The 26,246-nt window shown below is 44.1% G+C and overlaps 2 protein-coding genes across 5 annotated transcripts in view; one reads left to right on the forward strand and one right to left on the reverse strand.

Annotated features, from left to right (window-relative positions):
* The window catches only part of phkb (phosphorylase kinase, beta), a 52,532-nt gene extending 52,031 nt beyond the window's left edge, over positions 1-501 (reverse strand). The window contains exon 1 of one of the 4 annotated variants that reach the window (XM_078795546.1): positions 410-501. Coding sequence is in view for 1 of the 4 variants with exons in the window: in XM_058088773.2 (XP_057944756.2) it covers positions 410-473 (64 nt within the window). In the remaining 3 variants the exon portion in view is untranslated. Of the gene's footprint in view, positions 1-200; positions 343-409 lie in introns of those variants that run through there. The other 3 variants (XM_058088773.2, XM_058088780.2, XM_078795547.1) reach the window with 3 other exon arrangements.
* A 307-nt stretch (positions 502-808) lies between these two features.
* The window catches only part of itfg1 (integrin alpha FG-GAP repeat containing 1), a 97,753-nt gene continuing 72,315 nt past the window's right edge, over positions 809-26,246 (forward strand). Inside the window, exons 1-7 of the mRNA XM_058089432.2 lie at positions 809-1,189; positions 1,287-1,371; positions 1,466-1,596; positions 1,693-1,750; positions 1,848-1,925; positions 2,049-2,143; positions 22,025-22,074. Coding sequence (XP_057945415.2) covers positions 1,012-1,189; positions 1,287-1,371; positions 1,466-1,596; positions 1,693-1,750; positions 1,848-1,925; positions 2,049-2,143; positions 22,025-22,074 — 675 coding nt within the window. The 5' untranslated portion in view covers positions 809-1,011. The remainder of the gene's footprint in view (positions 1,190-1,286; positions 1,372-1,465; positions 1,597-1,692; positions 1,751-1,847; positions 1,926-2,048; positions 2,144-22,024; positions 22,075-26,246) is intronic.

Raw genomic sequence — 26,246 nt, forward strand, 5'->3', positions numbered from 1 at the left:
ATATTGCTGTTTCTCCGTTTATAAGTTGTCTACTGACTTAAGGGAAGTGGTTGTTCTGTCTCATGTTGACAGAAATGCTAGTTGATGTTTTCTCGAGTTTTACTACACAATCTTCCTGTTGCACAAGCACCTGAAAACAGTCACCGATATGACACCATGCAATGTTTTATACGTGCACATTGGAAGCAATGTTCAATCACCTTTGTGGCAGAGGAGGTGAGAAGATCTTAAAATAGCCCCCAAATGCTGCACATTTGAACCTCTGACCTTTCATGCTTGGACCGCCTCCGCATGCAGGCAGCTTAACACCGCACATTGAGCCACCTTTAAACGTGGCAAGGGAGGGCAGATAGAGTCCAGAAACGGTACAATCGTTGTCAGCAGACGTGGAGTGTAAACGCAATCTCACCTGATCTTTTTGACCGGGCTTTGAATTCCAGGAGTTTCCAACTGACATCTGCCAAGCTCGCCATGTTTGCAAGCTGTCAAGTTATCTTGTTTAAACCAAGCGTCAAGTAGAGAATTTCAAAATAAAACTAAATAAGCGATCTTAAATATTAATCTGTGGAGCAAAGTCACCATGACCTTCAATTAACGGGATATAATGTTTAAAAAATGAAAAATAAATTTGAAATTGTATTTTATCTGGGCATTTTGCACACTCTTTAAAACCACTAAACCTTAATTTTCATAGCCAGGCAACTATTTCCGGTAGAAGGATACTAACTTCCCAATCCTTCCACCGCTGTAAACAGTGTAATAATACGAACACGTCACTGACGTAAACACGGAAATGGAAATATATCACCGATTTCCACACTTGGGAGAATTATAACGTACATTTCGCTCCAGCTTCCAGTGTGAATAGTATAAAGGTAGTCTAGATAACCATTTTCTTTTATCCTGTTATGTGTTGGGAAAAGTATAAAACATGGGCATATACTCCTGCCGTAAAGGCGTGTGCCGTATTGCAGTGTGTATGTTGTTGTCAGACGCCGCACCTGCTGCAGGATGTGGCCGTTTAACTGGGTCGTTTTGGCGTTTTTGGTACCGTTCGCCGGGAAGTACAAGACGCTTGCCCTCCAGGATGTGACGGCCGACCTGTTCGGTGCCGAAAACAACGGCACAGTCGCGGCGTTCGGCGATTTCAACGCCGATAAACAGACGGACATCTTCATTATAAGGGAACGTAAGTCCCGCTTGCTTCCATGATATCGGCGCATTGACCCAAGCGTGGGTAATATTTCGCACTTGCTTATTAATAATTATGACTTATTTTAATTCAGAGTCTGAACTGGTGATCTTCTTAGCTGACTCCAAAGCACCTTACTTCAAACCCAGGGTGCACATCTCCAAAGGCATCCTGCCAAGGTGATTGTTTACATTCAAGTTCAATGCGGCCAACACGGTGCTCAATATGATGGAGATTATCTCATGTTAATATATTGCCTTCTTCCTGTGGCAGTGATACTGTCCTCACCAGTGTGGTTCCTGGCGACTATGATGGAGATTCCCAGATGGATGTTCTCCTCACAGCTCAGATTAACTTAATGGCATCTTCTGTTTTCATCTTTTGGGGCGACAACCAGACATTAGGTATGCGTAATATGAACTCTCAGGTCACCGCTTGGTTTAATTGCCGTTTTATTTTACAAGTATGGACATTTATGGTCACTGTTTGGCTCTCCGCAGACACAGACGGTTGGATCAGGCTGAACAAAACCTTCAGAGATCAACCTCTTGTCATGGAGTAAGTATAATAATTATTAAGAAAGCCGCTTCTCTGTCGTAAACTGCAACTTTGTTCATGTGTTGTTAATGGTGACAATCTCCTACCTTTCCTGCAGCTTTAACGGCGACATGATCCCAGACATATTTGGCGTGACAGGGCAGGCAACCACAGAGTATTGCTCTCTAACCAACAGGTGAGCGATGGCAACACACCGGAACCTCAGATTCATCCTTTATTAATGACACCAGCCACGTATGAAGTCACATTGGACCGCATTCTCACAGAAGATTTCATGGCCTTTTCCTCTCCTTGTTAGGATCGCGGTGTGTCAGAGTGCTCTGAGTTCACCCGTCAATATGCGCATCCCTCACGCCAACGCCTTCATTGACCTCAACAAGGACTTAACTGCTGGTAAGTTCGAGTTTACAAAATGTTTCAGATTTTGTGTTTCAGACAGTGAATGCTGTAATTATAGTCGGGGAAAAACCACAAGTGGGACATGATCCTGAGCTATCATAATCCATCATGAGCCATCCATCATCATCATTATCCATCCATCCATGCAACCATACATTTAGAATTAAATTTAAATATTTTTTTATAAATTATAAATTATTGGAAAGTCTATTAAATTGTTTAAAATTGTATATTACATTAAATATTTGAATATTTATATATTGGAATATTTTCAGGTAATTTAAATGTTATACAAATGAAGCTTAAAAATCCTTTATTTTAGTAATTCAACTTAACAAGTGCAACCTCTATTCTATATTTTCACTATTGGCACGGTGGCATATTTCAGGAATGTGTTTCTTTAAGGGAACCTATTCCATTCATTCATTCATTTTCTACCGCTTATCCTCACGAGGGTCGCGGGGTGGTGCTGGAGCCTATCCCAGCTAGGGAACCTCACTTCCAAATGTGTAAACATCATTGTTTAACACGACAATACAATATTTTTTCAACATTATAGGTCAGAAAAGTGGAAAAAGCACTAATTTATAATCTATGACATTTGGTGGTTGCAAATGTACTTGCACTAATAATTAGGTTGATACAAAATAAGAAAGAGCACTTGTTAGGTGCCACAAATAGTGATGTGTGGATCTATACTGAAATATCGATACGTCTGATATTAGCTCGTCATGCATTAAAATCCATTCTCAAGTCAAAATATCCATACTTTTGATATTTGAGTCATTTGCGGTCGATGGAGATCAGAAACATTTTAGCTCCTTTTTATTTTTAGTTCTTTTTTAAATTTAAAATACCGTATCTTATATTTTTCACATATCACAACGGTACGGCACGTAACATGCATGACTTTCACACCCAGCAGGTGAGTAGCAACGCTTGAAAGTGCAAGCAGAGCTAGATAAAGCTGCTGGATGCTGACCAGGCATGACACTTCCAGTGTGGCTACTGCCATCTTCAGTTAATTAAAACAACACCTGGAGGTTGACAACAGCCGCAGCGTTTTTTTGGAGCCCCACTAATCAGGCACCCATGTCTGTGTGAAAGTGGCCTGCCTACAGCAGGATTACGATGCAGCCTGGTGGAAACCACAGCAGAATCCCGGCTTAATCCGCGTCCTGTGCACGGCGAGGGCGGGATTTAACGGCTGTGTTGTCTGTTCGTGTCAGGTTGAGCAGTCGTCCAACCCGGCAGCCGGTCAATAGTCGCCAATCTCGGCATCACTGGCGGGAACAAGCAAAAGTTTGGAGACAGTTTCACACCCGAATGAGTTGGCTGAGATGTGTCTTATATATAAATATTCAATAATTCACGGCATGGATTTGCCGTTATTTCTTATTGTGGAGGTTCGCCCCGCGTCACACGGAGAGCTTAGCTGTGTCCTACGTTTGCCTTGCCTTATTTATCTCCACAATACAAGAAAAGTCATTGTGGAGATGGAAAAAAACAAGCGCTGAGATGGAAAGCAAATTTCCTGTGGAAGATTACGAGGCGGCACGCGAGCTGACTCACCGCAATGGTACGGGCAGAAGCATGACTCAGCGTCTCCACTCCTCCATCTGGGGCGGGGGGCACAAAACAATAGCATGGGGCCTGGGGCTAATTGTTATTGTGGCGTCTTATTCAAATATGTGTTTACTTCCATGGTTTCCATCTGAGTCGACGGTACACTGGCAAAGGCGTCTATTTGCTTATTTGACTTATTCATCAGAAACCAATAATGGCTTCATTTCATGAATAAATGAGCTGAGGAAATGATAATGGAAAAATGATTTTAACTGTAAAAAATTATGATCTGGCCATTGTCTTAAGTGTTTTGCAAAGTAGTTGTCCTGTAAGTATAAAAGATGCGATCATTTGACTTTTGGACCATGTTTTTCTCCTAAAAACTCTGTGATTTGAACCATTGAGTTTAGTGGCACCACTGCACTTTGAACCCATTCAATCAGGGAATTGTGTGTGTGTGCGCGTACGTGCTCGTGCACATGTGACTGGGTTAAAATGCCGCTACATTGTGTAACCTCACGTCCTCCTTGCTGCCGATACATGGAAGAGATCTGTGCCAAGCTCAAAAGCACTTCTGCCACCCTGTGGCTTAAAAGTGATGCTTATGAAACGTGACCTCTTGCGTCTCTTTTTGCCTCACACGCCGAAACAAAGGTAAAAGATGTATGAATGTGGGAGCGAGCATTCGGGTTTAAAAAGGGTAGAAATACGCCTTTGGTATTGAATGAGTTCATGCTTATTTTACCTCGAGCATCTACGTGTCGCCTGAGAAAACAGCAGGACTCAATCAGGAGGCCAGAAACCCAAAGAGAATCGCTCTTTTCTTGTTCTTCACTCCTGTCTCTCTGCTGGCTAAGTGCGATGCTGTCACTTATACTTAGTGGCTACCCCCCCCCCCCCATTCTGTCTGGAGACTAATCCTCATGTTTAAGGTAATCATGCAGGATTTAGCGATGTCGTACGCACTGCAGGTATCTTCCCGTGCCGTGTGGTTTTTAGCCCCCGGGGCTGCCGTCGTTTTAACCTGCACGCATTTTAATTTCTCATCTGTTTAGGAATGAATGCAAGTCAAATAAATGGCGCTTTTGTGCCTGACTCTGATCCCGCCAGCAATAGTTTGCTGTTATTAATATTTCATGTGCCTCATTGCAGATTGCGTTTCGCATCAATTACTTTTATTAACCGCCGCAAAGCCACAAGTTCCCCTGTCTTCAAACTTTCATGTCTTTTCCTGTTTTCTGAACTCGTCGTTGTTGCAAAGACGAGCTGTCATCTCAGTAATTCACAAACAAACAGTCCAATTATGGAAGTCATTATTTGGTAGGATTACACAAAAGTCAACATAGTTTGGCTGGCGCTGCCACCGAGAGGCAGGTACCACTTACGCGCTCCGGATCAAAATGTTGGAGTAAAACATCTTTAAGTCATCTTGTTCATCGGCCATTACCACACAGACGAGGGCCTTTGGTCATGAGGGATGCCCCCGGCTACACAAAGACAAACGATACACGGCACACTGGAGGCTTTTTCTTACGGGACACGTGCTAATACGCGCCAGCCTGTGTCTGTAAGTAATGTGCAACTATAACCATACGGTACCTTTTGTGGATGAAGAAATGTGGTATTTTAGTTTCATTTGGACTCTAATGCCTTCTATTTGAATTCTTTCCTGAATACAAAAATGAAGTTTGGGTGTTAAAATGCAGCTTTTTGATATTTGTCTACATTTTCTGGTATATCCAGGTGTCATGATGCGTACTAAAAGTGCCGCTTATCCTCATTAAGCTCGCGGTTATATGCTGGAGCCTATCCCAGGACCCCTGCACTGGGGTAATCGTCTCCACCATCTACCTAGAATAAAGCTATTTCAGCTTCTGCTTGTTTCAGATAAAATATGGATGTACTATAAATATGGATATGGATGTATGCAGTACTTTTTTCCCTCTTTGGAAATAGTCGGGAAAATACAGTACGTTCTTTTATACCATTCTTTTATTACATTTACATTTTATTTAAGCGCAGATCTGTATAAAGAGACAGATTAAGAAATTGATTTGCATGTTTTGCAGTTGCATTCAGAGCTAAGTGAGGCAATAGTCTTTTAGACGCTGCCTGGGTGAATAAAAACTAAAAATGTGACTGCTGGTGCTGACCTTCTAATGGACTTTACCGCCCCCTACTGGACTGGAGTTCAACAGCACCACTCATTAGCCTTCAGCTCAGGAGAAATTGGCCTTGGTGGAGGTCCGCCCTCCACCGTAGGTCTCCATTCCACTATGTGAGCGTCTAGTTGTTGTGTTTTTTATTGGCTGCTGCTTTAGATGCAGCAGGGTTCTCCCATAATGCACCATTTTCTTGTAATACCAGCAATTAGGGTGCCTTAAAGGTATCCTATTATGCAAAACGGCCTTTTTAATGTTGTTCTGATACTAATATCTGTCCCCGGAGCCTGTTCATGAGCGCCGTGACAAAAATCCATCTTCTTTCTCACACACTTTTGTGAGAAGACACTAGTTTTGGAAGTTGCGGCTTTTCATGGAAACAAAACGTAAAACGCGTCTGACCCGCCCCTCAATCCGATTGCCTCGTGTATATGAGCAGTGAACGTTCGTGCAGACCTGCCAACATGTACAGATGTATAACACCCCACATGCACTTTGACTCGTATGCCCTCCATGTTGTTTCAGTTTTAGTTTCAGCTTCAGTCTGTAGAGTACAGATAAATACATGGATGTTAGCAGGTTCTTAGTATTTAAAATAGGGGGGGGGCGTGACTGAGAACTCACAGAACAATGATGATGCTGCTAAAATGTGAGTGTAATGTCAGCACGTTAGCAGCACGTAGCAATGCTAGTGTTGCTAACACTGTCCTCCTACACCAGTCCTTAATGTTACGGTGTTGGATGTGGTATTTGGCATATGTCAAGTAGGACAAGTGCAGGGGGCGTTGGACGGCGCTGAAGGCCTTTCTGGGGAGTAAGAGCAACAGAAAGGCTAATCAGCAGTCAATCACAAGACATAAATTCTGTCAAATATGATTATTGAATATTAGTCCAGAGAAGGGCTCCTAAAACGGAGACGCTCCTCACGGATCCATAACATCGTTTGGAGGCGGTGAGGGTGTTTTAGTGAAGTGCCACAAGTCCATTTTCAATCCAGCGTCTCGACTGTTAACGGTCCCACGGCAACGTTTTGTCCGAGGCCGCTGCCTCCACGCCGCCAGCATTCAAAAGTCTGGAATTGTTTGCTAGCCGGTGTCAGGGCCTCATTTAATGTGAGGATTGGACTCTACAGCCCACTGACCTGCCGGCTACTTTCTGCGCACGTCTTGTAATTTCTTTCTTTCTTTCTTTTCTTTTTTTTACAAAGGGGCGCCTCCAGTCTTCTACAGCACCACAAAAATATGCCTTTTTTGTCCTTCTCCCATTTTGTGACACTTCCTTCTGTCTTTAATAGTGCATCCCATTCAGGGAAAATCCATTTGAGTTGTCCCTCAAAGGGCTGCGCGCTTCACTTTGTACTCTTGCAAATACACTATGAGGACAAAAGTGTTGGGACATTCCATCTTTTGTTAGACGGATTGAGCAACCTCTGTCCAAAATGGCTTGTAAAGATAGACTATGGCGTTTCTATGACTATGGCACGCCTGAAATATTGGCCATGTGGTGCATCATCATCATCACCTCGAATAAATAAGCGCCTATTTCTACATGTAACTATTTATAAACTAAAAATGTGTTTGAACTGGAGTAGGGAAGCCAAAGACTTAACCACTTCCACAATGAACCTTTTTTATACTCGATCTCATCCATCTCAGTCGTGTCATTACGGCTCAGCTCTGCTGGTTCAGTAGCCGGTCTCCATGCAGCGTGAAAGGTGCCTAGTGACCACAATGCCACATCTAACTTTTCTTTCCATGTTTCTTGCCTGATAAAATGCCATAGTCAGCCCTGAAATAGCGATACAGTGAGGGAGCGATATTGGAACCACAATTATAGCAAGGACGACAGAGGGTTTACAGAGGGTAGAAGATCCTTGGAACCATCTTTCTTGTATATAATTGGATATTGAGAAGAAAACGGGCTGACCTCTAACAGACGCCTGGCACTTCTGCAGTTAAGTAAACATGCCTGGGCCCGAATATGTGCCTCGCATGTACAGTCGCATCATTGGCGTGTTGTCCACGTAGTGTATTTGAATAGACCCAGTGGTTGTGTTGGGTTTCTAATGAGCGACGGCATCCCAAATGTCGGGTTCCACACAATAGACATCTGACGTGAGCAGGTGCTTCAATCGCTCCGAAGATTCAAAGCCGCAAAAGCCGAACGGCAGCGGGAGATGTCCTTATCGGCACGCCAACCCGCCGCAGCCATTTTGCATCAATTCAGAGGCAGCAGCAGCCAGCAGCGAGCCATCAAAAACTACCTGGGGGGGGGCAATGCTTGTAATTGCACCTTATAGATTCCATTTTGGGGGGTGGAGACAATCCTGGCATAATGACCCATCGCTAGGCAACGAGGCACGGAACCGCACAGTGCAGCATCCAATCGTGGTGGGTAGTGAATGATTTGTGAGTATTCAAGGATGGTCAACAACTAGATTGATCCGTTTTGGACTGTGGAGAGAGACTTTCTTAAAAAGCGGCTTTGGTAAATCCAGTAGATGAACAACCACTGAGCTGCACGTATGGCGTTTCCTGCATTGTCACATGATTGGTATGATTTGACAATATTGCCCACTAATTCACTGCTGGATGATTATTAGTTGTCATGCTGTTTTATATGCTAAATACTTAACAGTCCTTAAGACTTGTAAGGTCTGGACAATGTCAAGCATTGACCTGTTGAGATCTGACTTGGACTTGTACCTCTGGACTTGAGACTTGGAAAACAGTGACTTCCTCCCACCTCTGCCAACTGATCACGCCATCGAATGCAACAACAACTAAGAAAATCATCCTTCTTCAACACCCTTTTCTTGGGTCTGGGTCACATCCCGACTCTGGCAAGTCCCTTCCAATGTAATACACTCTGGTACATTTGTGGTCATAGAATGTACTGCGATCGCTCCCCTCACCAGTCATGAAGGACAGCCGCCACCTTGCGCTCATCAGAGCTCATCAAAAGGGCTGGAAATAATCCACTAAAGCGGCGTAGAAGCGATGGGAGGCGTTTGTACAAACCGCCGGGTGAGCTGCTTTCACAAGCGTTCGTCCAAATGTGATAACATCTGCAACACCTTGGAACTATTTCCAAGTTAAGCTCACGCTGGAGAAGCCCTGGCCTAGTGTGAGTATGCACTGAAGATGCAAACGCAGTCCAAAGTTATTTTAGCTTCCACAAGGTTTTGCTGCAGAGCCAAATGTTTGTTTACTAGATTTTCAATATTTTGTGTGTGTGTGTGTGTGTGTACTCCCTAGATATTTAATTAGTTCACACAAATAGATACAAAGTAGATCCTCCCTCTTTGCCGCAACACCAAAAAGGTGCATCATGTACGCACTACACACACACATATACACACTTATATACACGCTTATATACACAATATTCCATCCAGTGTGTGGAATCGGGCTTTGCTATGCTTGTTACAGTAGTCCTGTGAGCACTCTGTTCACACACATGCACATCACTGATGGTGTGTGTGTGTGTGTGTGTGTGTATGCATGTGTGTGTGTGTTGGGCCATAATCCTCTCTCCCCCCGAAGCTGCTGCACCTACGTTGTTCCCCCGTAATGGTTTTAGGAGATTATGTCTTCCGGGAATAGCACGGCTCCATTCTCTGCAGCGATGTTTTCCCGTGTTTTTGCGAATGAGCCATTTTGATCGATTGGGGCGGTAAGTCGAATTAGCTTGGAGACCATGTATTCACTTTGTGCCCTTCTCCGGATTATGCGAGTGTGTTAGCATGTTCACGTGGATGTCACCAAGAACATACGTGTGGAGGTATTGATATTCTGTTGCACGCGTGAGGTTAAATCATTGTGAAAGTGCGACAGGCGAGTGAAGGAGCTGGACTGAGCGTATTAATAGAAACCACCGCCATCACATTACGAGACGATGTTACGGAGGCCCAGCAGAGCCTCCTCGGAGAGAAACGGCCACGTCTCTCAAGTGATTTTTTTTTCCACACCATTTAGAGTGGGCGGAAATTGATGTTGTATTTCACCGCATTAATAAGAACGCTGCGGCACCAGTGTCAGCAGGTGAGCCGGCGGCGCAAATGCATTTTTTAAAAGGAAGTTTCATCCTGCCCCCGCTGACCCTCAAGTAACTCCACTTTGTGGGCCATGGCCAAGTTTTTGAAAATCTTGTTTCACAGTCTGCTGCCTCCTCCGCAGGAGGACAGGACCACAAATCAGTGGACCAAGCCTGCATGGGTCCGGGCCACCGAGCCAGGGAGGGCGGGCGCGACACGGAAGATGTGCGTGCCGCCGCTGCCGCTCGTTTTGAGCAAAAAGTGTGTCCGTTCATGTAAAGCATTAATATATGAATGACTTTTTAGGAGGCGGTTCGTTTTTCTACTTTGGAAGGAAAATTGGATTTTAAAGGGGCCCCATCTTTCATTTCTAACTTTTCAAACTTAAAGTACTGTACTCTTTCTACGTCAAGGGCGTCCAAGGTGACGTTCTAAACATATCATTTAACAATAAAGCAAAACTGGAAATGCAAAAATTTCAGGAGTAATTTTCCAAGAATAAAGTAAAAATATAAGATGTATAGATGTAATATAAAGAGAAAAAAAATATTTTTACAAGAATAACGTCGATATGATAAAGCTGAAATACCGAAGTTGATACTAATAATGGGCGTCCTCCTTTTGGACACCCTGGTTCTACATGACATCATCAGGTTCTTTTCATTTCTTTTTCAGTTATTGTTCAGTTCTTTTCATCATTTCTCCTCAGCTACCATAGCTTCTTAACAAGTACAAGAACTTGACGAGATTTCCACGATGTCACAACTTAAGGCCCAACCAATGAAGTATTCTCTGAAAGGAAACTCACTGGGATCATCATAAAATATCATTTGAACCCCCCTGAAATGAGCACAGCCCCCACGGCTTGGGGACCACTTTACTGTGTTCACACTTGGTTCCCAATCGGGCATTTGTTGACGCAGCCTACTCACGATCGCTTCTTCTTTTACCAATTACTGCAGGCTGAGACACGCTATCGTCACCCCACACGCTATAGAAAAAGGTGAAAAAACAAAAAGGATAAAAACACAGCGGCAGTGTTTATTAAGTCTTCAGAAGGATGAAATCGGAATAAAAGCCATTAGATGCTGAGAAGAGGATGACAAGCAAATAAATAGCTTTCCCCTTTCTAAGACGACGGAGACATCAGAACCAGGGTTCTCCAAAGCTCCACAGCTCTTGCAATGCTTCTCACTGGATGGTGTGCCTAATATTATGGCCTGGCCTCGTTCCTCGACCCACCGTGACGCTGGCGTGCCTCCAGTTCCAGACAAAGTGTCCGTTTCACTGGCGGAGACTCGTGACATTTCCCTCCAGAATGCCACGGGCCGGCCCTCGCCCGCCCGGTCGAGGCTTCATGCAGCACGGGCGAGGCTTAAAAGCCAATCGATGCCGACAGAACAACACGCAGGACGTGACTGACGGCTACGCGACTGTACACAAGCCGCGGCGCCGCCACATGCGCTCGCCGCCCTCGGCCTCCTCTTGTCGTCTCATTACTGTCAGCCTTGCTCAGACGCGCAAACACAACGCGCCAAGGTGACATTTGTGCCCCATAACAGCGATCTGAGATCAGTCGACATTCTTCACAACGTCTCCCCGGCAACCTCCAGGGGCTCCAGCACGCGACAACGTGTTTGTTTGTACTCCGTGGCTGCTCGCGCTGCGGCGGTATTTCATTTTCCTGGCATAGTGTCAGCATCACACACCACGCAACACGCTAATGGGGCAGGTCAAGGTGTCCAAATTGCAGCCCGGGGGCCATTTGCTGCCCACGGCTGCCCATAATAACCCAAGAAAAGGAAAACATTGTTCAAAAAGCAAAAAGAATGAAGTCAAAATATGAGGAGAAAAAGTTGTAATCTAACAATAACATCCTGATGACGAGGAACAATGAAAATATTGAAATATTAAAGAAAACACTTCATAATAAAGTCGTAATATCAGGCGCCGGCTAGTCCAGCTGCATAACGACATTCCAACTACGATTATTTGGGAAATGAAAAATACGCCACAAATGGGGAAGAAAAGAGCAAAGACCAAGACGGTGCTGATGATGGCCTTTTTCTTGGTCACAGGGGCACTGAGGATCAAACCAGCAACCTTCAAGTTGGTTGACTCACCGGAGTGCACATCGGGTGTTCTTATGACCGTAAATGCCATTTGTGCCGCCTCCTATAGGTGTGGTCAAGGCATGGTAGCTTCCACATAAAGCTTGATAACCATGAGCGAAATGGTCAACGATGTGACATTTTGTGGCACATTTTCGCCCTTTTTTATGCGGCGGTTCCGGAATCGCAGACTTTTGACATTCAAATTTTTTCACATGACCGCATACCGTACACTACAGTACGTCCGTTTCCTGGCTGTCACCCTCTTGAATGCACATGCTTCCTTCTTCCCCCTTCAAAGCTTCTCTTTTGGCATCACCTCGGGATGCTTAGCGTAGTAACAGCTTGCAGCATGTTGACAGCGCCCATGTACAAGCGCACAGCACATCAGGACCTAATGCAGGAGTCGCAGTCGCGGCCTGTCAGCTCCGGTCTGCACCGCCGTCTCAACGCGTCCCCGCTGCTGCCGTGAGGCCTTTTAGCAGGTGTGCGGCTAGCATGTAACACGACTCCTCCTCCTCGCCCTTTTCGGGCTCAAGTCATGATTCACATGTCTCGTTTACAGTTGTTTTAGATTTAGGCAATTATGGAGGTGTACATCCTCTGGAGGACCGGTTCTCTACCAAAACCTTGTCCACTGGCAAATGCAGGTACCACCATGTACTCCACCCGGTAGGGTCAGTCGGGGGTCAATGTTAACGCATAAGAGGGCGACTGTGGTTGTTTTTAGGGGCATTCTCGAATTCATTATTGAATTGGATCTTTTATTGAGTTTCTCGTTCTCATTATCTCACGACTACTTTACCCTGCCTTCAAAAGACACTTTGACTAGTTTAACTTTTAACCAACTCCTCAGAGACTCTAATCACCCCGCCGCCCTCCTTCCTGGCAGGTAAAGTTCAGGACAAAAGACCAAAAGACGACCCCAAGCAAGGACGAGACAAGTGGAGGGTTTTTGAAATATGCCGTGCGGTCGGCCAATTAGGACATGTTGTCCAGTCTACGCTGTCCAGCGCGCTGCAAGTCGTACGCCACGTTGGGAACTTAGCTGACTTCCCTCGTGAGTCGGTGCTGAACCCGAACTCAAATGCTCCCACTTCCTTCTGCAAGAGCACAGCAGCACTTGTGATAAGCTGCTAATTGGAAGCTTTGAAAGCACAAGCTGGCGGGATAAAATGACTGCACATTACTGAGCTATGTGTGTGTGTGTGTGTGTGTGTGTGCGCCATAAGAGTAACGGGGTGCTGGTGTGAGGAGAATAATGAGCCACATTTCTCTGCATTGTGTCTCTCTTATACCTCCCACATACTGCTGTGCTTTTATATCCAGTCATCTTCCCTCATGACTGCTGCTCATTCGGCTGTGGATGTGTTCTGCTCCGCCATGATTGTTTACATCGATAAGATCTGCCGTCAAGAACTTCAATGGTGTTGGTCAATGCTGGAAGAAGGATGTGCTTGGCTATCTGGGAGGGGGATTAAACGAGCCAAAATAATGAAGAAGACGACTTTCGCCCCTCTCAAATTTAGGCCCCATATTCCAAAGTACTATTTTTCACCAATTGTACTTCAGTGTCAGTGGTCCTCGGTGCTGTGGTAAAGTGGACCAAACGTATGGTAACATTTGACAAAAAGTCATTTGTCAAACATTCAAACATTGCACTCGCACAGCAAAGTCGAACTCAGTCAATCTATTTGCTGGAGAAAAGCAAAATGATCCAACAAGTCCAATGCCTCTAGCTAACTGATACCTTGTAGGTATTTTCAGATGTGTCGTGAAGCCTGCTGTTTGTCAGTAGTGTATACATAAAACTTACTACTTCCACGTCTGTAATTGATTGATGAATTGTGGGCAGAGTGGCAGGCTTTATTTTACAATAGTGTTTTTTTGCAAAGCTATCCTCAGGTAAAGCTTCTTTCTTTGTGCCCTCAAGAAAAGAAGCAACTCCAAAAGCGCCTCTTTTGAGGTGAGATGGTAGATTTTTGTCCTGTTTGGTTAAAACGTCATTAAGAAGTTACACATCCAACAATGTGTGGAAATATGGGGTAATACGTAACTATAAAAGCAATCTTCACTCGCTAAATGTACTGCAAAAAACATACTAACTCCTTATTTCTAAAATCACAAATACTTAAACTTGCTGATATAGTTCATCTTCAAACAGCTAAAATAATGCATAAGGATAAAAATAATCAATTAGCTAAAAATGTCATCCAATACTTGTCTACAAGAGAGGAGAAATATAATAATAATAATAATCTCAGGGAAGAAGTACATTTGAAACACTTCCGTTATGCTAGCCATAGCATTTCAGTATGTGGAATCAAACTATGGAATGGATTGCGTAAGGAAATCAAACAATGCACAACGATGAGCCAATTCAAGAAACAACACAAGCAGTTGATGTTTGCTAAATACAAGGATGAAGAGTCTTGAACCAGTCATGATGTGCTATATATATCACTATATTGACACTTACTATGGTACCCATTATGGCATTGGATGCTCATATCACCCAGTACTTCGGTACGTGGTACATTATTTAAAAAAAAAAACAAAAAACAAACCTTAAATTGTATTATGGAAAGCAGGAAGTGAACAAATGTAACAGGTAGTGATTGTAAAAGTACCAGATGGAGGGGTAGGATTTAATAAACTTTGCTTCTTCCTACTCCTTTTGGATATGTGGAACTGGGAACTGATTATGGGATGCAGTTGTAATCTGATGCATAAATAAAACAAATTCCCATATAAAAAAATAAAACCATTACCATGACTTATGTATCATCATGCAATTTTAGTGTCAATCTACGCCAGGTATTTTTGTTCATCAGAACGTTGGTCATCGAGGCTGTAGTTTTCCGTGGTGCAGCACCACGCCGCATCTTGTTCGCAGGAGCGACTGTACGTTGATGCGCTGTGAATGTGGAGGGCGCACGGCATTACAACAAGCACGTTCCACCCAGCGCTCCGGCTGCTTTACATTTTTTTCACTTAACGCGCTCATCCAGTGACTCATCCTTGGTTCGGTCACAGCACCTCTTGATCCGCAGCCATGATGCTAACTGGCCTACATATTGCGGAAACATGCATGCCTGTGAAATACGGAGAAGCAGATACATTTCTGCTGTCTCTTCTCCTCAGTGTCAGAGTTCTCTTTCCCTGCCGAGGCTTAGCGCCTGTCTAGCACGGCCCTATCTGTTTATACAGAGGCTAATAGGAAGCCCGGTCTTTATCCCCACAGTGCGGCTCAGCAAAATGGAATAGAGAGACATAATGCCGCTCGAGTCAAACAGTCGACGGAGGCCCCTTAAATTGCCTCCAATCCCCTTAACAAATCTGATGGAGAGGCTATGAATAACTCAAGGGCCGCTCATCTCCCATGATTCTCCCTTCTCTTCTGCTGCCGACAAGTCAAAAGTGCTGTATCAACTTGAATTAGCCCGTCGTACGTCACCTTTGCAAATGTGGGAATATGTTTGAATGTATCATTTTCTACATTTTGACTTTTGTTGCCGTCCATCTTCATATCCGTGTCAGTTGTTCCGGAACAGGCTCATAAAAATGGAAGTCAAAAGAAGGTGATTCTGATAGTTGATTGAATGTACGCCTTCTTTTTCTGTTGGTCTCTGCATCACCGGACTGCACCACTAGAATGTGTTTATTGGCCAGGTTTGCGTATCTTATCAGATAGAGCTTTCTGCTACAATAGATGCCATACACCAATTAACTGCTACCTATAGACTATAGACTACGCCAGACTATAGAATACACCGGTTTTTAAGCCCCACCTACTAAATTTGCAGCAACGATGAGTTGCACCTACAAGTTGCATGTTTGCACGTCAAATGGGATATTTCGATTAGCTTGTACTTGATTTATCCCACAACAGTGACATTTAGAATATTTGGTACAAAGAAAGATGTTACACCCAGAGATTGAACATAAACAGTAGTCCGCCATTGCTGTCTTCTCTCTAAGACAGGGGTCCCCAACCTTTTTCGCACCGCGGACCGGTGTGATTTGGGTCTTTTTTTCACGGACCGGCAATCTGTGGCAGAAAAATACAGCATAGATATTATATATATATATATATATATATATAACATAGATGTAAAAAACAAGATGTACTGCTAGCTCAAATGGATTTCTATGACGACATCCTATCCAGTTGTATTATTATATCTATAGAGAGTAGACAGGGATATTGGTGGGTCAAGGGGCACAGGCCAAAGTTAATTTGGGCCCGGTAGCAAATGTTCCATGCACCGGTCCCCGGCCCGGCGGTTGGGGACCCTTGCTCTAAGAGACCAGATGTCACAAGAGCACGACATGACCACTGATTAATGTTTATCCCATCTGGTCTCGTCTCGTTTCCGTGGACCCGATCTTGTGTATTGGGTGTCCCGTCACACCGCTAGCCAACAGTAACACTCACAGCAAAACAAAATTCCTCCTTGCTCACCTGCAGTCACCGCAGTCGAGGTACATTCCCAAGGAACAAGTCCTATTTTAGCGTGGTCCCTGTGTTCTGTATCACTGCTCATTTTGATTTGGTAATTATGACATTTCACTTAATTGTTGGCGAATTTATTTTATTTATATTACTGACACTTTTACTCAGACACTATTTTTTATTGGAGCTCAACAGCTGCCACAGTGAGCAGAAGCTGTGGTCATTCTCCACTTGATCAAATTTACTTACGATTTGTCAGATGAAAACCGGATTGCTGATATAACGCTTCAAAATGCAATATTAACATCACACTTTACTACTCCAATTCAATACTTCATGATTCTTTATGGTATTTTCCCTTTTAAAGGTACCGGCTCAGCCAACGTTTCTACAGTTGAACTTTTCTATAACATCCAGGTTTCTCAAGATGATGCAAAGCTAACGTTTGCTGTGTAGCTTTCTGCAGTAAAGGGGTCTTCCCATGTAATATCTTGGACTTGGTATTATAATGCAAATGGATGAATAAAAGCCCCCCCACTATATTAAACATCGTACTTGTACTCACTATGCTAGCCTTGATTATGCCAACATGCAATCATTCCTTTAGCGTGAAGGGACATGTTGATTGGAGATGATTGCACTGATCACAACCCGCAGACAAAAAGGAAGCGTCGGCATGATCTGCTATTAATGTGCTGTAAGTGGCTGCACGGGCGCCGGCGTTGTTTGTGCAGGCTGCTCATCATGCACGCGTGGGCGGGACCGTTTACCCTTTCAAGTGTCATGAGAGACAAAAGAGCCGATCTGAGCCGTGCGACACGGGCAAAATAATGAAATGATTATAGACTGCCTCTCGCCGCAGTTAAGAGATTTGTTGTGATTTGTTTGGTAAGTCACTTTTTTTCAGAAGCTGCTGGCCTTGTCGCATCAATCGCTCTCTCCCACCGCCGTGTCGCTCTTTTGTGCTTCCTCCGTTCCTCCGCTGCAGCCATTGCTCCAGCCTTCGCAGCAAGCATGCCTTTAATTAGCCTGCAACACGACATACCACTTAGTGCTCAGAATCCCTGTCGCCGTTACGCAACCCCGACCCTCCCACACAAACACATTTCCAAAGCTCGGTTATGTGTGCCTTTTTCCTGAGTGTTGGGAGCGTGGCGTCTCCATTGGCTTGTGCTCCTCGTGTGTGGAAGCGGCGTCCAAGCGTAACATATTTGTTTGTCTGTGGTTCACTTAAAGCGGATGACCAATGACTTCATGAGCTAGCCGTCCATACATCCGTTTTCTATACTTGTCCAAGCTGACTCCACATTGAAACCTGTGGACAGTTTAGTCTACGACAAACCCAACAAGGATGGATTGGGGACGCAAATGCCACGCGGAGATGCTCCACTGCAATGCCAAAACCAAACTAGGTCTACCCAATAGGATGTTGAACTCCCATCATGCAACACGTGGCAGTCAGTAGAGCGCAGACCTTCACCAATCCCTGGGGCAGATGGGTTACGTCTGTTTCTATGGAAACTGCGACGTGACACGTGCCATACATTCACGTAACCAGAAGATGAGTGACTTGAGTGACAATGGCTTCACTTCCAATACAATACCGCTGTTAGCCTTGAGTAACGACCGATACCGTACATATTGGCACGAACCATACAGATTATTACTGGAATCTTACAAAAGGTTTGATCAGGCGCTATTACTCAGAGAACAGGAGTTGACCTCGTTGGCCTCACCTTTCTGTGATAGCTGGAGACTTCTTCATAGGATATTCATGATGAGCATCAACACCAACAAGCCACTATGACGATTTGTTACAAAGGGGTAGCAACATAAAAGACAAATGTTTGATTGGCAAATTAAATACAAACGGACCAGCGTTCACAAAAAGTGAGTATTGATGCCTCCAATACATTCTACATACTACATACCACTTTTTTAAATCAAAACAATACATGTCTTGCATGGTCCATTCCATGACCCCACCCCAAGAAACAACATGTCTGACATTGACAAAGACCATAATCTCGGGTTTTACCATCTTGTTTACAACAGCCTAATGGCGTCTCTTGCTCTTCTGTCTTTCCGCCGTGAGCATTGATGGGATTAAGCGGCTGTTGATGGTTTTTGTTGGTCAGCACCATTCAGGTGTAATCGGATTACTGGGAGGGCTGGCCGTGATGCTGGGCCAGCTCGTGTGATCTCCCGGTCGAGTCCTGAAGTCCCGTTATTGTCACCTCCACTTAAAAAGCACACGATTGAACCTCTTTGTCACTACCTGGTCCTTCCTTTGGGTGAACCTATTCAACGCCAAAGATCTCCTTTTTATTTACGCCCCGATATGCCGATTTTTGCCAAAATGAGTCTCCAGAATGCGAGTAAACGTCTCAGCAACTGTAAAACACAGCCTTAAAAGTGAGCGATGGTGGCGGCAGATGGGTTTAAATTGCCATCGAGCCGCTCTTTAGAAGGATGGCTGTGGATGCTAAGTAGGTGAAGACAGGAGTAGGAGACAAACATTGGACAGAGGAGCATCATTTCAGAAGAATGTCATTAAAGGTCTTTGCTGACTTCACTCGCATTTCCCCAAACCAGGACTTCTTTCAGGAAGCAGTAGCAGAAGGACTCGTGCATCAATCATTCTGCACGCCGCCTGGCGACGGCGAGGATGAAGCAGCCAACACAAAAGCAGGGAAGATTGACATTTTAGTGAAAGATGAGACGAGGGAGGAAGTAGCGTGGGAGCGGAGGCGAGATAAAACTTGGCGAGATGATGATGCCCCGCAGCGAGAACTTTGAGTGTTTACTAAAGTGACGATCTCTCCGCACGTCTCACTCCTCGCCCGAACCCCACCGCCGAGGCTAATCAGCCAATCATGGCTGGAGCCTGCCTAAGAGGCCTGATTGGCTGATTAAGGCGGCTCATCAACACACCACCCGCCGAGACTCAAACGCGCAGCTTCCCTGAATTTGGGAAGTGTTTCTCAGTCTGTTTGCGTGCCGTACATCCACAGCCTTTTAAAGTCACACTCTCTCAACGGCTTAGAGGCTTACGGTTTAATACTTGGATATTGGAATTGGATAGACAAACCAAACCTTCATCACGTCTCACACGTCATGCTATTAGTTTGGCAGTATCCATTCCATGACTCCGACCCGCATTGACCTGGACTTTACATATTTGTCATGTCCTTGGGGGGAGATTTAAGCTAACCTAGCCTGGACGCTGTGGGCAACTGGAAATAATACATGACAAAAAGACACTTTTTATGTGTGTACTTTTTAAGTGTGTTATCTACAGTATTGATACTATATTACTACAGAAGCGATTCTAGTTCTGATTTGAGTGCAAGTTTGTTAGCAAAACATTGCTAAGTGAAAATGATAATGCAGTAATCAAACATGTAATAATACCATGAAAGTAAAAATGAGTTTGACGCCCCTGCATTAGAAACTCTGACTGGAAGAATATTGCGTCTTTGAACTCTAACTCTAACTAACTAACTGTCTTAAACGCTAACAAAATGTGTGTATTTTCTGGAAAGGAACACTTTGGAACAGTTTGCACTGGCACGGCATCACAACTCGAACGGACATTGCTGACATTTTGATATGGCCAAATACTACGTAAACGTAAATACGTAAATACTATGTATCATTATAGTAGATGATGCAGTCATCCCTTGTTGGTCACGGTTATTTGTTTCTCGATACGACTGTGATAAGTCAGTTTCCACCATGTAGGAGTCCTTATCTATGAATGCAATATATTTGTAGTTAGAGCACAGAAAACCTGTTTACTTCTCAATATCTTTTGTTTTGGATTATTGGAAACCTCTAGACATTAAATAGCACCCCTATAGTCACCTTTGCACTCAAATTACCCAATGTCCATCCATATTCTTTGTTATTCTCAAAAAGGTCACAGGAATATGCTGGAGCCTATCCCAGCTGACTTGGGGTAAGAGGCGGGGTGCAGCTTGGTGTGGGTCATGGCTGTTTTTGTTAGGGATTATTGTCCCTGTTGTGGGGTCATTCAAACCTGCACTCAAAGCAATCAAGTGTTGTGCTTGGGTGTCCCACCCAATGTTACAGTAACATGACTGACACCTAGTGACCGGTGTAGAATACTACATATTGTCACAGCATTTTTAAATGTGTCCTCTGAATGCCTTGTGTATTTGTTTGACTTCATTGAACCACTTTTATGCTTGAAAATGCTCAATTTAAGTACAAATACATTAAATGTGCTTAAATATGTTTATTTGAAGCTGTCAGTTGGATTTTATGGTTACTTGGAAAGCTAGATTTCCACAAATGAAATGTCCCGCCTTGAGCCAGCCGGGTGTTCCTAGACAGGAAAGCTTCAGACATCTCTTTGCCCCGCAGCCGAGGTTATCCTTGATACCCAGGATGACGGCCCCGGAATCCCGGGATTGTGGAAGCTTCTGCACTCCAGTCAGACAAGGCCGTTGAAGAATCGCGGCGCTGCTTTGTGAACTTGCAGTGGCCTCTGCTGCATCGACGCCGCTCAGATGAATAATTTAGTCGGGAGTAACTGTATTAGCCCCCCTGTCATTGAACACAACCTTCACTCTCCCTGTTATCTGTGCCCCGCCTCCTTCTCACCTTCACCGTGCCCCGCCCATGTTCCATCTTCATTAGTGTTTTTCGTGCGGAGCATATCGGCGGCCCGAAGGCAAATCGATGGCAGTTTTTTTTTCATGTCCAATTAGTGGATCCGAACCGCCGCACGGTGAAAGCCACAAGTGTAATACCACCAGCTACAGGCGCCACCGAGGGGGGGCAGCGAAAGCGAGGCGGAGAAATCCTGTTTCCTTCTGCCATCCTCTTTTTTTTTGACACTTTTGCTCGTGCAGCTTAAGCAGGACGCGTTCACCGCCCATCGTGCCCTCGGGCAGAAAACCTTTATATCCATCACTTTTTTTTCCACAGTTGAGTCAGTATCAGACTTTCTTAATACACAGAACAAGTCATAAAACCAGATATTTTTATTATTAGATCTATGCCTCCACCGAATACATCTTTTGCCATAAGGAGTTAATAGAAGAGAAATAATTATGTAAAGAATCTAACACAGGCTGCACGGTGGTTGAGTGGTTAGCGCGCAGGCCTCACAGCTAGGAGAGCCAAGTTCAATCCCACCCTCGGCCATCTCTGTGTGGAGTTTGCATGTTCTCCCCGTGCATGCGTGGGTTTTCTCCGGGTACTCCGGTTTCCTCCCACATTCCAAAAACATGCTAGGTTAATTGGCGACTCCAAATTGTCCATAGTGTGTCCAGAGTGTGAATGGTTGTTTGTCTATATTTGCCCTGTGATTGGCCGGCCACCAGTCCAGGGTGGACCCCGCCTCTCGCCCGAAGACACTTGAGATAGGCTCCAGCAGTAGAAAATGAATAAATCTTCCACAAAATAGAAAACCTGACTGTGTGCGTTGTTCATATGAAGCCATTGCATCAATTATCACGGCTTCATGATTGAATATGAATGCCTGATTTAAAAAGCTTCTTTTATGCCTTCCAGATTTATTCCTGACAACCGACGGGCCCAAGTTTGAGACCTGGATCAGCAAGGTAAAACACATTTGATTTACCATAAATTCTGCCAAATGTGCCTCTACTTTTTTTCTTAAACTTTCACCTAGCTGGTATTTATGGCTGAATTGAAATGAGCCAATCACAAGCCATCATTGCACTTACCACGAGCTTGTCAACCCATTGGAAATGGCGGGACAGCATGATAAATATCGGTCTGACTCACAGTGTCATCTTACCAACAACTCTAAACTCATCACACAGCAACTTAACACCCAAAGGATATACGGCCATATGAGTGTTAAGCTGCTGTGTGATGATTTAAGATGACACACGGTTATATTGAGTAATGACCTCCTGCAATTTCCAATGGCTTGGCAAGCTCATTGAGAGATCTTTCATAGCTTATGATTGGTTCCTTTAAAAAAAACAGCTGCCTGGTCTTCACGGGCTATATTTCAATATGTCCCTTTACGACATGGACATGTGTGGCTCATACACCAGAATTTACAGTATCTCCCTCTTCTTTTTCCCTAAAGTCACTGAAGAACTGTTTTGGCATCTTTCTAACTACATTTATAGGTCAGAAAAGTGGAACAAACACAAAAGGTTCCCTCTATTTGGTTCTAGCATAGAAGGTCCCTAGTGAGGAAAACTATTTTGTTTTTGTTTTGTGAAAGAAAAGGTACTTTTGACCTTGATTTCAGAGATTAGACTTTGCTACCATCCCACTTTTAGTAGCGTGGGTATTTACTGTATGATGGTGTGTGCTGTGCAATGTGGCAAGTCTCCAAATTGAAATCGCTCAGCCTTGGCGCAGGTCGGCGCTCTATGAAATTATCGTCCTGAGAGCTTCTGTAATTTGGTATAAACCGAATAAAATCAAGTATTTGTGGCTACGCTGAGCGGTTTAAGAGGCGGCTGAGTATTTTTTGGAGGGCGAACAAAAGTGTGTGTGCGCTGTCCGAGTTGTTGTTGTTGTTGTTGACCTGAATGCGTGAACCCGCTGATCAGAAGGTGATGAGTCATGAAGCACCCACACCTCTCATCATTTGCGATCTGCGAAGCTTCGGTGGGTTGCAGGATCGTGAGCACTGCTGCAGGAGGAGTTAATATTCCGGCAGTGCAGAGACTGTGGCTGCATTTTTTTTTTGCGGATAGGGGCCTGTTTGAAATTCAGCAGGTTGAGGCGCAAGGCGAGCAGCAGTCTATCTTATCACAGCGAGAGGCAATAGGAGGAGGTCGGGAAAAGTCTGGCAGCGAAAGTGACGGGCCCGAGATGAAGGGGGGGAGGGGGAGCTAGAAACGAGCAAGTAAACAAAGCGAGCATTTAGAAATTGCAAACAAGTTAAAGCCTCCTCTCTTTTCTTTTAATCTCCGCCAAGGATGTTTCTGAGTGTAGCTCGGGGGATGGCTTCCAAAAAGACGTGTTTCTTGGAAAGTTTGGCCTACAGGAGATTATTAGCATTATTTTGTGACGCTCTGCAAACAGCTGCTTGTTCTCAACTTCCATAGTCGTTGCAGATCTGTATTGAAATGCAAGATCAACGTTTAAATTCACTGTAAATTCACGGCTTGGTTCGATACATTAGTGTTAGCGTCAGTGTTTTTTTCAATGCAAAAATATTTTGGGGTACTAGTATTTTTGTATTTATACAACAAAAAAATATTTATTTATTATTTAACAAAAAATTATATGACTAAATATCTAAAAATTTGTGTTTTACACACAAAAGGCACAAAGAAAGTATTCCATCATGTAGCACACGACACACACAGCTAGCAAGTAGTGCACTCCCTACTGTGCAGTGCCCCACCCATCCCCACTGGGACAAAGAGACCACTATAGAACCAACACACCCAGGTGTTCAGAGTGATACACAGTGTGAAATAAGACAAAAATCCACGCTGTCCAAAATCCACACAGCGACTTGTGAAAAAAAAATTTGACGTTTTGCATGAGTAAACATTGCAGTTTATCAACATGGCTGAGAAGGTAGAGTAGTTGTCTCCCGATATTCATTCAGTTCAGCTTCAGCGTTCTAACGCGGTTTCTACCGAAATTTATTTATTTAGTGTCATTCTTTTTCTAATTAACAATCGCTTTACTGAACAAAACAGTTTACTGTCGATCGCGACGGCAATATTCTTTTGCGGTTGTTGCCAATATATGTAGCTGTGATGTAGCTGTAAAAATGTAGCAGTCTCTACGGATGCGAGTGGTCAGCCTGATGCATTCACAGACAGTCTCCTAAAGGAAAACTGCACTTTCTTTTGCAATTTTGTCCATCATTCACAAGCCTTATGTGAAACGTGAACTACATCGTTTCCGTCGTTTCTTACCGTTTTCTTTGCATTCTAACAAGAGAAAATGACTTCATACGAACTAGCTAACCTACAGTAAAGTCTCGTTATATTGATATTCTCGGGAGTCGGAAAAAACACCGATATAACCGGACTATCCATATATCCGGTTCCCAAGGAACCCTTCCCAAGGAGAGCGGACATTGCGTCATCGTCGTTTCTATGCTGCTGTTGTTGACGGAAATAGCGCAAGCTCTTTGGCTAAATCAGTGCGCTGAGGAAAGACGTTTCGCTAATGTTTGAAATCTTTAAAATATGGCAAGATACTGTAAGTATTGCATATAATTGTCAATGTGACTTGCATTGTTAGCTAGCTTATATTAATTTGATTGAATTGTGGATGATGGGCAAAATTCCAAAAACAGTGCACCTGACTTCCAAGTCAACAGGCAGGTGTGATGCTGTAGCCAAACACGGAAGACGTCTGTAGGAGACGGCTACGTTCACTGATGCTAGTTTGGCTACGTTGGCTGATGTTCTTCCCACTACGTTTGCTAACAATGCAATCGCGAATCACTGCAGGTGGTATTGGACATTTCTGGCACCAGAACCCGATTTGAAACTGGATCAGTCCCATTCCTGGTTACTACCACCCACAAAGGTCTTTGGTTCAGTGCTGCCAACACCATCCTTGGCCTCTTCTTCTTTAATTACCGTTCTCTGTCCTTAAGCCTTCTTATTGCCCACCACCCACTGCTGTGTTCGTGTGATGAGAAGCTTACGTGAAGAGAGATGTTTATTAGCTGGCAAGTAGAGCCGGTGGGTTTTAAAGGTCAACTCTATATCAGCTGATAATACGCGGCGGGAAAGCAACTGAATAGACGCGCAGTATGGATGCTTTCATATGGTGGCTGTTGATTCGGCCGCTTTAAATGGCATTTTTGCTTGGAAAACCGCAAACGGAGAGCGAGAGAGTGAAGCGGGGCTGATGAGAGCAGCCGGTGAATATTAATGGCAGTCCTACTCGCACATTCATACTGAGCGGGTTCACGTCTGAGTCCACCGTGAACACTTGGACTTGAACAATGTTCCGCAGGGCCGCTTCCGAGGGTCACACAGCAGCCCGGTGTGCGGCATTGTGTAGCCGTCAGGCCGCTTTGCACTTCAGGACAGGTGAAGTGTGATAGTTCACTTGCATGTGTTTGTGTGTGTGTGTGTGTGTGTGTGGCTTGAAGTAAAGTGAAGAGAAGGAGGACTAATAAGAAGAAGTGTAATGCTCACATCTTCATGCCACACATGCAAGCACGAAGGCACACACACACACGCTGACAGATTGAATCATGACATTTAGCAATCATCAGCCAGCAACTGTCAGTCATACTGCCTCTGATCGCATCTTCAATCAGCAGACATCCTTGTGTGTGTGTGTGTGTGTGTGTGTGTTATTGTTTTACTACTTTCAAAGGGACTGTTGTAGTTTTGCACAAATTTGAAGTCATAAAAAAACACAAACAATTAAATATAATAGTGATTTGGATTTAAAAACAGTACAGTAATCCTTTGCCACTTTGCTGCTTCACGCCGTCATGTTTTTTTTAGAAACATATTACCGTATTTTCCAGACTATAAGTGGCACTTTTTTTCATAGGTTGGCTGTTCCTGCTACTTATACTCCAGAGCGACTTATAAATGAAAAAAACTGTTTATGTTACATAAACACTGGACACCTTTTCTGTTCATGTATATTTTTTGTGTAGCTGAATAAGCATTGTGTTAGCATATCTTACACCTATTCAGCCTGTTCTCTGTTCTTTTATTGTTAGAACTTGCCTTCCAAGAAGATGTAATGTCTGTTTTGGTCAAGTAGTTTGGAAAATAAATTATCCGCAAAAAATACGACTAATACT

This window comes from Doryrhamphus excisus, linkage group LG13 (genome assembly GCF_037039965.1).
Source record: "Doryrhamphus excisus strain RoL-2023G ecotype Guam linkage group LG13, RoL_Dexc_Guam_v1.1, whole genome shotgun sequence".
NCBI classification, from domain to species: domain Eukaryota; kingdom Metazoa; phylum Chordata; class Actinopteri; order Syngnathiformes; family Syngnathidae; genus Doryrhamphus; species Doryrhamphus excisus.